The 15,362-nt window shown below is 46.6% G+C and overlaps 1 protein-coding gene and 1 long non-coding RNA gene across 2 annotated transcripts; both read right to left on the bottom strand.

Annotated features, from left to right (window-relative positions):
• Positions 1-209: 209 nt before the first annotated feature.
• On the bottom strand, positions 210-4,892 carry LOC116599225. Its single transcript, XR_004289287.1, has 2 exons — positions 2,169-4,892; positions 210-1,435 (listed from the first exon to the last, which is right to left on the bottom strand). It is a non-coding gene; the product is annotated as an uncharacterized LOC116599225 (long non-coding RNA).
• Positions 4,893-5,844: 952 nt separating this feature from the next.
• Positions 5,845-14,176, bottom strand: FAM111A (family with sequence similarity 111 member A). The gene is made up of 4 exons (XM_032358991.1): positions 14,090-14,176; positions 11,416-11,445; positions 9,245-9,359; positions 5,845-7,894 (listed from the first exon to the last, which is right to left on the bottom strand). Exons 3-4 carry the CDS (start codon positions 9,320-9,322, stop codon positions 6,140-6,142), a joined length of 1,833 nt encoding a protein of 610 aa, XP_032214882.1. The 5' UTR covers positions 9,323-9,359; positions 11,416-11,445; positions 14,090-14,176; the 3' UTR covers positions 5,845-6,139.
• Positions 14,177-15,362: the final 1,186 nt, after the last annotated feature.

Below are 15,362 nucleotides of genomic sequence, written 5' to 3'. Positions count from 1 at the left end.
ACCAGAGATGGACGGAGCCTTCTGTGACTCAGTCTCAAGTCAGTTTTGTACTCGACTGAATTAAGATGATCTGACTGCATTCTATCAGAAAATAGGGAGACTCCCTCCCTGGAGGAAAATAATAAAATGCAGGCACTGATGCAGATGATAAAGCCATTGCCATTTTTTGTGTGTGTAAAATGCAAGAATGATGCCACAGCCAGGCCAGCTGAGCTCCTGAATGTACATACCGTTTGTATTTGACTGCCAACCCCTTTGGATCCTTCCTTTGTCAGTGAATGAGAGTCCGAGTCCGGTGGAAGGGACCTCCGGATGTCCAGAGGTCAGTTTCAAGAGGGCTTAGCAACAGGTCAAGGGCTTTGTTTAGAAGGTGCGGTACTGGATACATCCAGCAGGTGGCGACGTTGTACCAGGAAATGGCCTCTCTGGGCGCTCCACTGGCCTTCCCGCAGTTAGCCCAAACTGGGATTTCCTCTTTCTTCTTTGGAAATTCTGTATTATTTTTACTGGAATCGTCGGGGTGTGGGGTGGGAGTGGGGGTGGGGGCAGGGAAATGGTTCGCGGACAAGCCACATGTCCAACATGAAGCGGTTCCTTAACAGGAGAATCCCCGGTGGCACTTAGGAGACGGAGTTCTGGGCTACACCACAGCAGGGATCATCGAATCCCCCAAAGCCACCAGCCACAGGATCACTTCGGTTTTCCTCCCCCACCTCAATCTTGCCTAAACCCCACTACTTGAGTCAGACTGCTTTCTTCCCATTCAAGGGCAGTACAAGTCAAGGGACTTTCCAGGTGGTGGGGTCAGGTTATGGAGGGCGGGCAGGGTGGGCTGGGGAGGAGAGAACGCAGTTGTCAGTCTCTTTCCCTTCTTTGTCCTCTCGCTCCAGGGTCCGCACCGAAGCCCCAGAGCTAGTTCCCCTCCGTGTACCACTGGGTATCTGGTGAGCACCAAGGCCCAGGGACCCCTTTCTGCCCCCTGCACAAGCTGCATCCGCTCCATCCCTCAGTCCATTCCAACAGTCCTGTTCTCCGGAAGCTTTTCCTCTTCTGGGACAAGGTAGTTTGGTGATTTGGCCATCAATTTGGGTCCTCCCTCCTGTACTGACACAAGTGTATATGGCCTTTGGTCCCCCTTGGGGACGGGGAGATCTTAGCTTCATCTCTAGTTGTCTTTCTCCAAAAGCAGCTGAGGTTTTGGTAGGGGGGAAGGAGGGCAGCAGGGGTGAGGAGGGAGAGGAACGTCACTACCGGCTTTTATTTTTGGTTTTGAGCAGCTGCTGGTGGTTTGGGGTCGACCGAATGAACATTTAATGTTTTAGTTGTCCCGAAGCTAGTTGCAGGGAGTACCGTGGGCAGAGTCCACAGGTGGAATGGAGGCCAGGAAGGAACTGGAGCGAACTGGGGGCTCGGCAAACGCGTGACAAAGTGGGTCCTGGTGAGGCATGAGGGAGAGGAGAATCCAAAAGATTCTGCGCAGGGCTGGGGCCCGGAGGGAAACTGATCTGCTCGGTGGTCTTCTTTCTCCCCCTCCCTTTGCCCATCACCCCCACCGTCCCCTCCCTGGCTTCTCAGATCCGCACATCCTCCTTTTCTTCTCCCCCTCCCCCCACCAAGGCCTTCTTTCTAGGATGTGTTAAAACTCTCCTTTCCCTGCTAAGGACCCCAGTCATTGGATTTAGGCCCCACTCTAAATCCAGGATGGTCCTCCCTAGAGATCAACTTAACTATATCCACATAATCTATTTCCCCAAAACTCACAGGTGCTAGTGGTTAGGACTTGGACATACGTTTCTGGGAAACACAGTTCAAGCCCCTGTAACCTCTAACTTTTTCTGTTATGTCACCTAAACATCAATATATTTTTCTTCCTACAAAAGGGTCCTGGTTAATACTTCCCTAGGTTTCTGGTCTCCTCTCTCACTTTCAGAAGTTCAGAGCCCCAAAGTGCTATAAAGATAATTCAGTGGCTTTATTCTCCTGACAGACTCCAGGCTCATACTGTACGTCTGTACACATCCAAGACAGCCCAAATTTCATAAATAAATCCCATAATCCCCTTAAGAATACCAGGTATTTCCATACTATGAGTAGGCCTCGAATCCAAAAAAGAACCTGACACCACAAAAGGCCAGTGAGGACAGGAAGCAGTAGGAACTCTCCCTCACCACTGCTGCTGGGAAGGCAAAACCGCATGGCCATGCCCGTCGGAAGATGGTTTGGCAGATCTTCCCAGAGTTAAGCACAATCTCACCAGACAGTCCAGGAATCACACTGAAGTATTTATTTACCCAATGGAGTTGAGAACTTGGGTTCACACAAACATTTGTATGCAAACGCAGAGAGCAGCTTTATTCATAATCACCAAGCACAGAAGCAACTAAGATATCTTTCAACAGGTGAACGAGTACACAAAGGGTTGTATATCTGCACAAGAGAACAGTAGTCAGTGGCAGGAATGAAATAAATGAGCTCTCAAGCCACAAAAAGATGCAGCGCACACGACCTTTGTTGAATATTCTCAGCGAGAGAAGTCGAGCTCAAGAGGCTGCCTACTGTAGGGTTCTACTCCGGGGACCTTCTGGAAAAAGGCAAAACTATAAAGACAGTAAACGCATCCGTGATCCCTAAGGGGTGCAGGGGAGAGGGAGGGAGAAGTGGGTGAAGCCTGGGGGACTTCTAGGCTGTGAAAGAATTCTGTACAACATTGTAACGGTGCACACATGACATTATACACTTGTTAAGACCACAGAACTCACAGCATGGACAGTGAACCTTGATCTACGCAAATTTAAAAAGATTTATTCGTTTATTCATTTTGAGAGAGAGACAGCATGAGCAGACGAAGGGCCAGAGAGAGAAGGAGAGAGTCCCCCAGCAGACTCGGCTCTGAGCGCAAAGCCACACTTGGGACCCGAACCTGAAACCCCTCAGAGACCAGGACCTGCGCCAAAACCAAGAGTCGGTCGCCCAAGATATGCAAATTTTAAACGTCACTTAGGCTGAGAAGTGAGAGGAAAGAGTGGAGACAGTGACAAGACTCCAACTACACTGCAAATGTGCAAAACACCTCGCTGCGTGGTGTGGAAGGACAGACAGGTGCTGACCCCAGTCACTTTGGGAGTGAGTCTCTAAGAACTAGAGGCAAGGAGATGGCACATACACACTGCTTTGTAACTGACCACGCAACCCCTCCTCCCACCAGTACAGGTGAACAATTCTGATGCCGCTTTGCATGAAAACCAAATTGAACAATTAAGTGGGTTGGGGATGGTCGAAGCCAGGTTTCTCCCTGTTCGACTGGGAGTTCCCAGATAAGCAAGGGAGGAGGCGAAAATGATCCAGTCCAATGGGACTGGACTGCAGTGGGAGACATCAGTAAGAATGTCCAGCTTATGATACATCCAGTCACACGTAAGAATGTTTGCAGATACATGGTACCTGCGGCGGCCCTCCTCATCTGCGGAGTACACTTTCCAAGACCCCTAGGGGATACCTGAAACCTGCATATATTCTGTTTTTTCCTCTACACACACACACACCTATGATGAAGTTTAATGTATGAATGAGGCACGGTGAGAGATTAGCAATCCCTAATAAGAAGATAGACCAATTTTAACAATACACTGGAATAAAAGTGATGTGAATGCTGTCTCTCTCCCTCTCTCAAAATACCTTACTGCACTCCTCCTCCTCCTTGTTATGGTGACGTGAGGTGGTAAAATGCCTGCCTGATGGGAGGAAATGAGCTGGCCGACCTAGGTGCTGTCACCCAGCGTTCGGCTACCATTGACCTTCGGGCGATAAGTCAGAAGGAAGATCATCTGACCACAGGAAACCAGAGCCCCAGAAAGCAAGATCAAGAATAAGCTGGGAAGGGTGACTGTACAGAAGCTAATAAACACACACATATGTCTTTTCTCTGTCTGCTGAGCGAGCATAAAAGAAAGAACATCCAATAGCGACAAGCATACTTAGTACCCAGATCTTGGTTTTTAATACTGTTCTCCAGGGCTCCTTGGAGAAATGGCTGATTCTAGGGCTGGGGCAGGAAATTTTCAAGCAGAGCATGGACCACAGCATAAGAAAGTACTCAAAACAAACAAACAAACAAACAAACAGGAAGCAAACAACACACTGATGAGAATATGTCAAAGGGATATGCAAACCCTTGATGTCATATGGTGAAAAGGCACTTTGCCCTTCTGGTCTTACTCTCCATACCCCACAACACCAGTCTAATCATCAAATTCCAACAGAAAGGCATCCCACAGAACACCTGAGAAGTACACTCTTTCTAACTGTCAAGATCACTAGTCAAAGTCTGAGAAATTGAGGAGCCTAACATTAACATTAACATCTAAATGTAATGCACTATGTGATCTTGAACAGAAAAGGTAAAAACCAAGGACTTAAGATCACAGTGATAGAATCTTTACGATAGTTTCTTTGCCTGAATAGACTAATCAATACAAGAATAATGTTTTACCCTTTGAATTTCAGAACACATGCATCCTGAGTTTTAGTAATATGAAGATTTGGGAAATCCTAAAGATTCTGTGTGAGATTATTTCTAAGCAAGCATTTAGTTCCTCACTTAAGATGAACAGCAGCCCAAAAATTGTGCTATAGATTGACCCACACATTTTCTAAGCATTTACTTTCCATCTTCCAGACACTGGGAATGAAGAGATGAACACGTGTTAGATACTGCCTTCAAGCAACTGAATTTAGGGGAAGGCACAGAAGACACGGAAAACACACACACGCACGCACATGCGGTTTGTGTCACAATCCCATTATTCTTCCCGTTGGTTGACTTTTCTTTTCTTTTTTTCTTTTATTTATTTTCAGCATAACAGTATTCATTATTTTTGCACCACACCCAGTTCTCCATGCAATCCATGCCCTAATACTCACCACCTGGTTCCCCCAACCTCCCACCCCCCCCACCCCTTCAAAACCCCCAGATTGTTTTTCAGAGTCCGTAGTCTCTCATGGTTCACCTCCCCTTCCAATTTCCCCCAACTCCCTTCTCCTCTCTAACTCCCCATGTCCTCCATGCCATTTGTTATGCTCCACAAATAAGTGAAACCATATGATAATTGACTCTCTCTGCTTGACTTATTTCACTCAGCATAATCTCTTCCAGTCCCGTCCATGTTGCTACAAAAGTTGGGTATTCGTCCTTTCTGATGGAGGCATAATACTCCGTAGTGTATATGGACCACATCTTCCTTATCCATTCGTCTGTTGAAGGGCATCTTGGTTCTTTCCACAGTTTGGCGACCGTGGCCATTGTTGCTATAAACATTGGGGTACAGAGTGCCTTTCTTTTCACTACATCTGTATCTTTGGGGTAAATACCCAGGAGTGCAATGGCAGGGTCATAGGGAAGCTCTATTTTTAATTTCTTGAGGAATCTCCACACTGTTCTCCAAAGAGGCTGCACCAACTTGCATTCCCACCAACAGTGTAAGAGGGTTCCCCTTTCTCCACATCCCCTCCAACACATGTTGTTTCCTGTCTTGCTAATTTTGGCCATTCTAACTGGTGTAAGGTGATATCTCAATGTGGTTTTAATTTGAATCTCCCTGATGGCTAGTGATGATGAACATTTTTACATGTGTCTGATAGCTATTTGTATGTCTTCATTGGAGAAGTGTCTGTCCATATCTTCTGCCCATTTTTTGATATTATTGTCTGTTTTGTGTGTGTTGTGTCTGAGGAGTTCTTTATAGATCCTGGATATCAACCTTTCATCTGTACTGTCATTTGCAAATATCTTCTCCCATTCCGTGGGTTGCTCTTTGTTTTCTTGACTCTTTCCTTTGCTGTGTAGAAGCTTTTGATTTTGATGAAGTCCCAAAAGTTTATTTTCGCTTTTGTTTCCTTTGCCTTTGGAGACATATCTTGAAAGACCGTTGGTTGACTTTAAAAGGGGGTTAACAGCCCACGTGTTAGGATTATAGTCTTCATGTCTTTAGAGAAGTGGTGTGTACGAAGTGCTCTATAATGGCAATTTTTTAAACAAAAGTAACCATTTTGGAATTTAGGAAATGATCACCATTGCCTGTGGAATACCAACTCCCTGGGTAATCCCCTGGAAGCCAGTAAATAGGCTGAATTCTCACCATCTTCAATCCTCCTCACTCACCATTTCCACATCTTGCGGATCAACACATTGTTCTGTATTTGGCTGATTTATACATTCTTCTGTAAACCACTGCCAATGGTTTCGCGTCATATCAAGGAGGATGGATTCCATAGTACAGCCGAACTCAATGATATGAGATAACCCAGTTTGGCGATTGTAAGTGATGCCAGCAGTATGCATGGCTACTAATGAACCTTTTGCATCAAACACTGGGGAGCCAGAAGCCCCAAAGTAAAAAGAAGTGTCATAGGTAATCACATCAGGATCGTAAGCTATTTTCTGGAAGCTTCTTTGAGTGTACATATGGATATACTGCATGTCATGACTGCTATTCTCTCCCCCTCTAGGCTGAGGATGTTCCTGAAATTTCTCCCGTCGCTGCTCCAGAGGGATCACGGTGCAACCATCACTAGACTTGGCCTCTCCATACGGATGGCCGATGATATAGATGAGCCCACTAGATGGCGCAGGAGCAACTCTAGAATAGAGTCCCAAAGGTACCCGCTGTCCATTGGCCTTCAGTTGCAGAACCGCGTAATCGAGAGTGGCATCAGATACCTTAAACCAAGGCTCAACGAAAAAGCAGTTCTCTTCTTTCTCAGGGGGCCCTTCGTAACTAAAAGTCACTCTTACGCACTGACCAATTATGTCTGCCCACCTACTTGGGTCTATTCCCTTTCCCACAATGTCACTTACCACGTGTCGACAAGTTAAAATAAACAACTTATTCAAAACAAAGCAGGTGGCAGAACCCTTATTTCCATTGTTGTCCCACGACAGGTACCCAACTGAGTCACTGAGATGAGAAAGAAGTTTGTGCATTTTAACTGGGGTAGAGTTTCTTGTCAGTTTCCCAAAGTTTACTTTATGTAGTTTAAATAATGAAGCTCTGTTCTTCTTCTTTTCCAATTTTTTCTTGAAGTTATCTCTGATTTTTTCACTTTCTCTCTGCAAACTGGGGTACTGAGCCACAAATTCTTCTCTCAACACAGAGGTGTTTCGTTCCTCTGACTCCGAATTTTGAGAAGCTCCTGCTCCAAAGCCCATTCTTTTTTCAACTTCAATCTCAAAGAGCTCGCCTTCTAGGTTGTCAACAGTCTGTGTGCTTTCTAGAATGGAGTCATGGTTTTTGATGAGTCTCCAGTCCTCTTTCTCCAGAAAGGAGAGAAACCTGCCGTCCTTGCACACTGCGTCCTTGATGGTTTCTCCTTTGAAAGCGTAGACACAGAGTTTGCACCCTTCTTTGTGAAGATGCCTGCTCTTGACTAGCCTCTTCTTTCTCTTCCCAATCACGTGAATATAAAATTTGACACAGTCAGGGGATACCTTGTCATGCCGGCCAAATACCGGGCTCCCTTCTTTCTGTCTACTTCTACTCTGGGCAAATTTGATTAGGACGTGGCAGCTTTCAGGAAAGCAACTGAGGGGCATCCCAAGATTGATGTATCCTTCGATGCCTTCCGTGCCAAGCACCAGCATCTCTTTGCCCTGCTGAGTTTTTATTTCCTTCTCGACAGCCTTTAACGTGTTGAGTGCTGCATATAAGCTATCCCCTTCACTGTGTGTGAGCACGTGTTTTCTGGAGTTCACAGCCAAGGTGATATAAATTGTCTTCTTTGGGAGCCCAGTCTGGTCTTTGGGTCCTTGAGCCTGGGTGTTAGTTATATCTTTTGGACCTTTCCTAGCACCCATCTTCATTTGAGGAATATCAGAATTATTCTCCTGGTTTTTATTGACCTAAAAATAAATGTTACATCCTTTAAAACTCTGAATACAACCTTACTCCTGGTTTTTATTGACCTAAAAATAAATGTTACATCCTTTAAAACTCTGAATACAACCTTACACAAGGAGGATTCATCATATATTAGAAATTCCCTGAAAAATTAAGAGCATTTGATTTCTATGCCTGAATGAGACATTGTCGCCCAAGTCGTATTCATCATGGCATTGGTGTGGACAGAACTTGCTGGTCATGGAAATAACAGGGCAGGATGGTTGTAAAGATTCAGTGTAACGTCATAGGTGACAATACCCAACACGATGACTGGCACATTAAGAGATTAACTTTTATTTCCCTTCTTTGTAATGGTGCTAATATTCTGGATCCAAAAAAAAAAAAAAAGGAGCATAAGGTAATATACGTTCACTCTGGGCACAACAAAACAAACTCTCAGAGAGCATCTCTTCAGCCCAGCATTGTCAGAAACATCCTTGTTGGGACACTGTAATGGATTTCCAGCTCTTCAGAAGATTCTAAGGCAGATACGGACATTTTCAAGTAAGGGAACTGGGTAGTACATGGCTATTGGCTGGCTCTGTCATGAAGTAGGACAAAGAGAAGCATAACTAGGCTTGTCTCAGCTTTCCTAGATACTTGGATATTTCAGTTACAACCAGATGAAAGAAAACAGAGGAAAGCTTTTACATTGCATACTCCAATTCTCAAAATTCTCCTAGCCTGCTTCTTGATAAACGCAAGGAGGATTTCAGACTCAGGAAAGAAACTGACGGTTTGATATGATAACAGAGCCCCATTATTAGAAAGAGCCCTAATGTCAGTAAAAGTAAATGTAAGTCTTCCCTTCACTTATGTCTCAAGCAAAAAGGCATTTCTCTCTCTGCATAAATAAACTGAGGATAATAAAAATCTTCCCTCCCTGCCTAACAAGGTTATGAGAAGGATGATTATTTTAAAATTTGTTTCATACACTAGAAAGCACAGTACAAATGTAGGTTATTACTGTGATCAAAGAGATTAGCTATATTTGAGATAGTATATATTTTCATTCTTTGAAATAGTATTGATTTTTTTATTCCACAGTTGACTGTAATACATTATAGTAGATTCATTGTTTTTGTTCAGGAAGTGTTACAATAGCTTTTTACTGAAGGCTGTTTTGATGTGGCCAAGACCTGTATTAACACTAAAAGAATAAAATGGATGAGAAAGATTTTACTTTAATATCGTCAACCTACAAGGAGGCAATTTCTTGGCAGAAAGAACTATGAATCCAGTGTCAAGAAGAGCTATGTCTCATATTGGCATATTCCATAAACAGTAAATAGACATATTTACAAACATACCTGAGAGAAATAGTGCTCAATTTTCCTATTTCTCTTCTCATCGAATGCGATCTGTGACCTGCGCTTCTTAGGGCTCATGATGGTTTGAAGGTGAAGAGACAGTTCACTCTAAACTCTAACTTCAAAAAAGTTCAAGTTAGAGTGGTATTTTCATAGCTATGTTAATTGTAGAAGATAACATTGATGGGACCCCACATCCCACCCCTCCCCTTGGCCTCTAGCATCCCTCTCTTGCTAAGAGATGTTAACTTAGCAAGTAAATAGTTGACCCAACAACTACGATCACTCGATGATAAAAGCTCCCTTTTATAGACCACTGCTTGGTAGGTACCACACTAAATACTTGAAAGAAATTGTCTCCGATTGCCAGTTCCCCCAGAAACCATGCAAAGCTGGTGTATTTGCTTTTTGCAGATGAAGAAACTGTAACTCAGAAGAGGTAGGTGACCCTTAAGGCCGGAGCCATGTGATAGAGATGGAATTCAAATGCAGAAGGGTTTGTAGTATGAGAATTAAAAAGTGTGTTCTAGTTACACGGAGATTAAAATCTGGCCCCCATTTAATGGCACAGGGATGGTGTGATTACAGAGGAATGGATGGGAAAAGAGCCATAAAGACAAAATCATCTTAGGACGAGAGTTTGCCTGGGAAGTCAAGAAGTCAAGAAGTTTAGAAGTCAAGAAGTCAAGAAGTTTAGTTGCTGCTTGGTTTTTTGGTTTGTTTAAAGGGATACTTTTCCCTTCTATCTTTCCTCTGATGTCTCCCCAGGAGAGAATGAACAATGTAAATAAAACCGTGAAATCTTCATTAGCAATAAATAGAACAAAAGCCAGGGAGGGCAGCAGCTCTGTTTTCAGATCCCAACATGTACCACGAAGCCTGGCATGTGGTGATCTCTCAATAAAGACACATTTGTGGGGTGCCTGGGTGGCTTGGTCGGTTAAGCGTCTGCCTTCGGCTCAGGTCATGATCTTAGGGTCCTGGGGTCAAGTCCCGCATCGGGCTCCCTGCTCAGAAGGGAGTTTGCTTTCTCCCTCTCCTGTTCCCCTTGCTTGTGCTCTCTCTCTCTGATAAATAAATAAATAAAATCTTAAAAAAAAAAAAAAAGGACACATTTGTAAAGATCCAATGAATGAACGGAGCAAGCACAGGAGGTGCTATGACCTATCCTAAGTTCCTTTTAATAAATTACCTCATTTAATTTTTCCAATTCTGTGTAATTGGTATTATTAGTTCCATTCTACGAATAAAAAACTTGAACATCTAGAGAGATTAAGCTATTTACTCAAGGTCACAAAGCTCCAGAAAGTATACTTTTGGTTACGAACATTTTCAAATGGGAACAACAACAAAATAGAGAATAGGATAATGACTCTGCATACGCCTATCGCACAGAGTTAATGATGATTCATTTTTTGGATAAATTTGCATCATCCTTTTATTTTCCTAGATTATTTTACACTTAGATACATCATAACATTTTATCCCTAATTATCTCTTTCCAGCTCTACAAATTAAGAACTTTTTCTTGCCTAATCACAATCCTAATTTATTTGACCATCCAATCGAGGTGCATTAGTCGTCTTTAATTATTATGTCTCTTTAGTCTCCTTCATTCTAGAAAAAGCCCTGATTTATTAAAAAGAACAGAGAAGCTATCTGCAGAGCGTTCAACTCCCCGGCTGCTGCTTCATGTTGTTACGCTGTAGCCCACCTGTTTTTTGGTCAAGGGCAAGTTCTCTAAAGACAATGACTGTTCTCCTAACCGTTTCACTGTGGAGCAGGAGCTGTGGCTTCATTCTTTACTGCTAATGAGCTGCCCAGGAAACTCCAGCGTCTCTGAGCCTAACTCTCCTGTTTGTAAAATGAGGCAAGGACTCTAAGTGAGCTACAGAATCTGAAGGTGCTGCATCAAGGGTAGTTTTTATAAGACCACCTGGGTTCAAATATCAGCTTATCATTTACTAGCTACCTGACCGTGGGCATGTTAATTAACCCCTGTCCATCTCACTGTCCACAGCTCTAACACGGAAGGAGTAGTGGAATCTGACTCCCTTGTGAAGATTAAAAAATACAATGCATGAAAAGACTTTCGGAACAGTGCCTGGCACATAACAGGTTGCCCAGTACATATTACTACTATTATTATTATTTTGTATCAATATACTTACCACAGGGATACTTTTTCAACAGCAGAGAACCTGGGAAAACAAAATAGATACCTATCACTGGGCTGTGTTGTAAGATCCTTGAAGGCAAGGACTTACTGTCCAACAATTAAGAAATCTGCGATTTCAGTGTGTCAGTTGATGATGACCCAATCTTAGGGACTGAGTGAGAACCCAGGAGATTTAAGAGTGGTAATTACATATGGACCAAAAAAGGAATATAAAGTAGACAGAAAGAAATGCGAATTTTGTACTACATTGGGATTAACTCCAGCATTCACAGTGGACAGGGGCAAGAGATTAAGAAAACACCCTAACATTCCCCCCCAACATCATTTCCGGTGTCCAGCGTGAGTCCCGTAATAGCAAAGGTGAAATGTCCTTAGCTGGGCCTCCTACTGCAGCCCGCTCTCAGAGTTGGAGAAGGCTCTGCTGACCTGAAGGGCTGCCCTATGTCCTCGAGTAAGGAGATAAAGATATGCGGCCTGTTCTTGGTCCATTTCCTGCCCACCCAGAGGCTCTCCCTTGGAATTCCTCCCGAACCCATCTCTCTTCCCCTCTTCCTCTTACCTCCTCACCCTCCCCCGGCTTCTCCACCTTCTAGGCACCCCCCCGCCCCCCCTCGCCCCTCGCCCCTCGCCCCTTCCTCTCCCACTCCTCCCCTAGTTCTCTCCCTCTCTTCTTCCTCCTCTTTCCTTCTCCGCCCTCTCTTCTCTGGAACAAGTGCACAGAGCTGAGCCAGACTGCAGGAGAGGGGCCGGGTCTCGGCTGACCTAGGCCCCCCTGCAAGGCCGCCACCGCCGCCCCCACCCCGCCTCCGTGGCGGGACAAGCTGCAGCCACGGAAATCAAACCAGGCCCAAATCTGGGCCCCGCGGGTGGGCGGCGCTGTCCCGCCCAGGCCAGCGACCCCAGCCCCTCCGCCCCAGCCCCGGGGGCTCACGCGCGCTCACCCACTCCTCGCCGGCCGCCAGCACCCGGGACTTGAATCCCGCGCCCAGCCGAGCTCGGTGCTTATAGGAGGAAACCAAGGCCTCTGAGCTCCGGCGGGGAGCTGGCCTGGGAGGGGCGTCCCTGCGAGCGGGGCCGGCTGGGCGGGCCGGAGCTGGGGCGCGCGGGCGGGAGGCGGGGGTTGAGGTTCCAGAAGGTGTCCTGCCCCATGCGATCCGCTGCTCGGCGGGCTGTTGGGGTCCTTCCACTCTCCTATCTGCCCGGCTTCTAACAGCCTCACCCCTCCGCCGCCTCTGAGTCTTTGCTTCTTTGGACACCCGGGAAGCGGGCCTGTCCGTCGGTGGCGGGGTGGGGGGGGGGGGGGAGTCTCCAGAATAAAGCATTAGCGTGTTTGTCTCCGTCCCTCCAGCCTGAAACAAAATCTTCCCAAGGTCTTCCGTCCCCACGGCCGGTTTGAGAACCAGACGTGGGCGTCTACGCCTCGTCTCTTCCCTTGAGCTTTTCTCTCGCACAAGGACAGCGAAGGCTGACACGGGTAGAGACCAGTCACTGTATGGCTAAGAAGGCGGATTTTCGTCAAACACAGACCTGTTAAATTTTTGGTCAGAAAATCAAAAGGGTTCCTTAAAAGGTTTCTTTACTCCCAAGGGCAAAATAAACTCAGCACTTGGGGGAACGCAACAACAACAACAACAAAGCTGGACATGAACCTCCGCATGCAAGACACAGTCTCCCCGCCACTGAGTTCACACAGCGCTGGACAGAGTTCAAGGGACCTCAGAGGGACAGGGCAGCAGAAACCCGCTCGGTGTTGTGAGGTCTCCAAGGATGTCAAGTGCTGCTTCCCAGAAATCTCGACAGAACCGCCTGTTGGTAAAGCTAAGTCCGCGGCTTCTTGAGGTTATGGGGAGCAGAACTTCCGTAGCGTCTCAGAAAGGGGAGAGCAAGGTTGGACTCTTTATGGAGATTTTGAAGTCTGGTTTAAGTCGGGTCTTTTATGTGGGGGATTGGTTAGGATAGGGTAAGCCTCGGGTGACAGTTTAGGACCAGTGGGTGACAGGCAAGGATTTTCAAGAAGGTTTGGAAACTGTGCTTTCATGTTTTAAGTGAAGAGTGCTGCGGTCTTTGGGGAAGTTACTGGAATAAACAGTAAAGATATTTGCAACTTCCATGTCCCTGGGCAAAAGCTTCCTGGTATAGTAAATTCATGCTCATGAAAAGAGAAGATAAGCCATATTAATGTAGTCAGCAAGCGATGTGACTGTAGATGACTTTCTCTTCATGATGAACATGTTGGAGAACCTGGTCACCATTTGTCACCGAGAGTATCGAGTATTTTATCTAGAAGCTCACTCAAGAGAACACGTTTAACATAATTGTTGTCATAATGCTACACCCAGAATTTAGACACAAAGAGGTTGATCTTCTTAGGAAACATTTTCATAAAGTTAACGATGGGTCTTCAGAACCACATCAGCTTTTAAGATTAGAACCTGCTCTCCCCTTGGGCACTGCGAAAGAAATATTACATCCTTTTATTTGACTCTGCTCTAGATTTCCAGGGACAAACCCCAGTCTTTTCAGGAAACAAGGGTATTCCGGTTTACGGGTTGCTGTCCCCTCTCGCCCCGCCCCCCCGCCCCAGCCCGAGGTTTTTCTCCTTTGTGACCGTCAATACATTTTCTCCAAACTCTTAAGTCAGCGCCAGGACCAAAGGGGTAACTCACCCAAGAGAAGAGCTCGTCCCAGACCTAGCCTTCACTCGCCTGCACGCGCGACTTTGGGGGGACCCTTGCCTGCAGCCGGGAGTTCCGCGTTCTGGGTAAGCGGGCTGTGCGTCGGCCCGAGGGACCGCGGGGTGCCGCGTCCCTTTGTCTCATTGGACGGCTGCTCTCTACTGCGGAAGCCGATTGGTCGCGCTCTGGCCGCCGAGCGGAGCGCGGGAAAGGGTGAGCGCGGCCCGGGGCGCTGCAAGGTGCAGGAATCCCAGGCAGGAACCCCGGCTGCGGGCGGCCGCGCACCCTCCCTCGCGGCGGACCGGTCCGGCCTCACTGGGCTCTCGCTGCCCTCGCTGCCTGCTTCATCTCCCTCCTTCCTCTAGTCCTGAATCCCCGCGGCAATCCCAGTGGGAGTGAAGGGGGGCAGCGGAAGGCGGGACTTGAGGCTCCGGCCTGCGCGCCAGAAACCCGCCGCGAAAGTGCGTGGGTGGAAATGCGGCTTCCGGAGGCCCGGCTGTCCCCTCCCGGAGATGTGTGGAAAGTGAAGACAGAGGCATGAGGCAGGCGTTTGCAGCGAGTCGCCATCTCCAGCGCCCTGGGGGCGCTGCGGGCGGGTGGGGAGAAGGGGACTTGGGCGACTCGGGCGTTCCCCCCAGATGCGACAGATCCGGTGACTGTGACAATCAGGAAGAAGCCGCAGCCGAGAATGGAGGTGGAGTGAACGACCTGGTCGTGAAGCGAGTCTCCAAACGTCCACGAATATAGGCAGATGTTTGCAATCCTGATGAAGAAGACCGTAAGGACTCCAGGAATAAATCCCAGAGCGGACAACTCCAGTAGGACAGGGCTTGCCGGCAGCCGCTGTTTAAGGATCTGCACCAACAGCGGATGCGCACGCATTCCATTCTGTATTTGAAGAGGAGCCGAGGTTACAACCGTGACACGTTTTCTGCAATTGACCGAGGACTAGAGGATGTGTGTAGAGCCACAGTGTTGAGAAGAGCGTTGGTAACTACAGTGTATGTGATAATTTGGGGGGAACCGGACTTAGTGTGCAATACCGCACTCCCCAAATAACTACAAATACTGCTTCCTATACTGTGGGTTCTCTGGGATTTGGAAAGAGTAAACTTTGAAAAGGAAAAACAAACAAACAAACAAACAACAGCAACAACAACAAAAGACCCCAGAAAACCCAATTAGTATGAAAATTTCACCACTCACTATCATTCTCTGAACCGTTAGAAGTTTTCAGGCTCCTGAGAGTAGTGCATGCAATCAA

Source organism: Mustela erminea, chromosome 9 (assembly GCF_009829155.1).
Source record: "Mustela erminea isolate mMusErm1 chromosome 9, mMusErm1.Pri, whole genome shotgun sequence".
In the NCBI taxonomy this organism is placed as follows: domain Eukaryota; kingdom Metazoa; phylum Chordata; class Mammalia; order Carnivora; family Mustelidae; genus Mustela; species Mustela erminea.
Note: the sequence above shows the minus strand (reverse complement) of the source record. Positions and strands in the feature narration are given on the sequence as shown.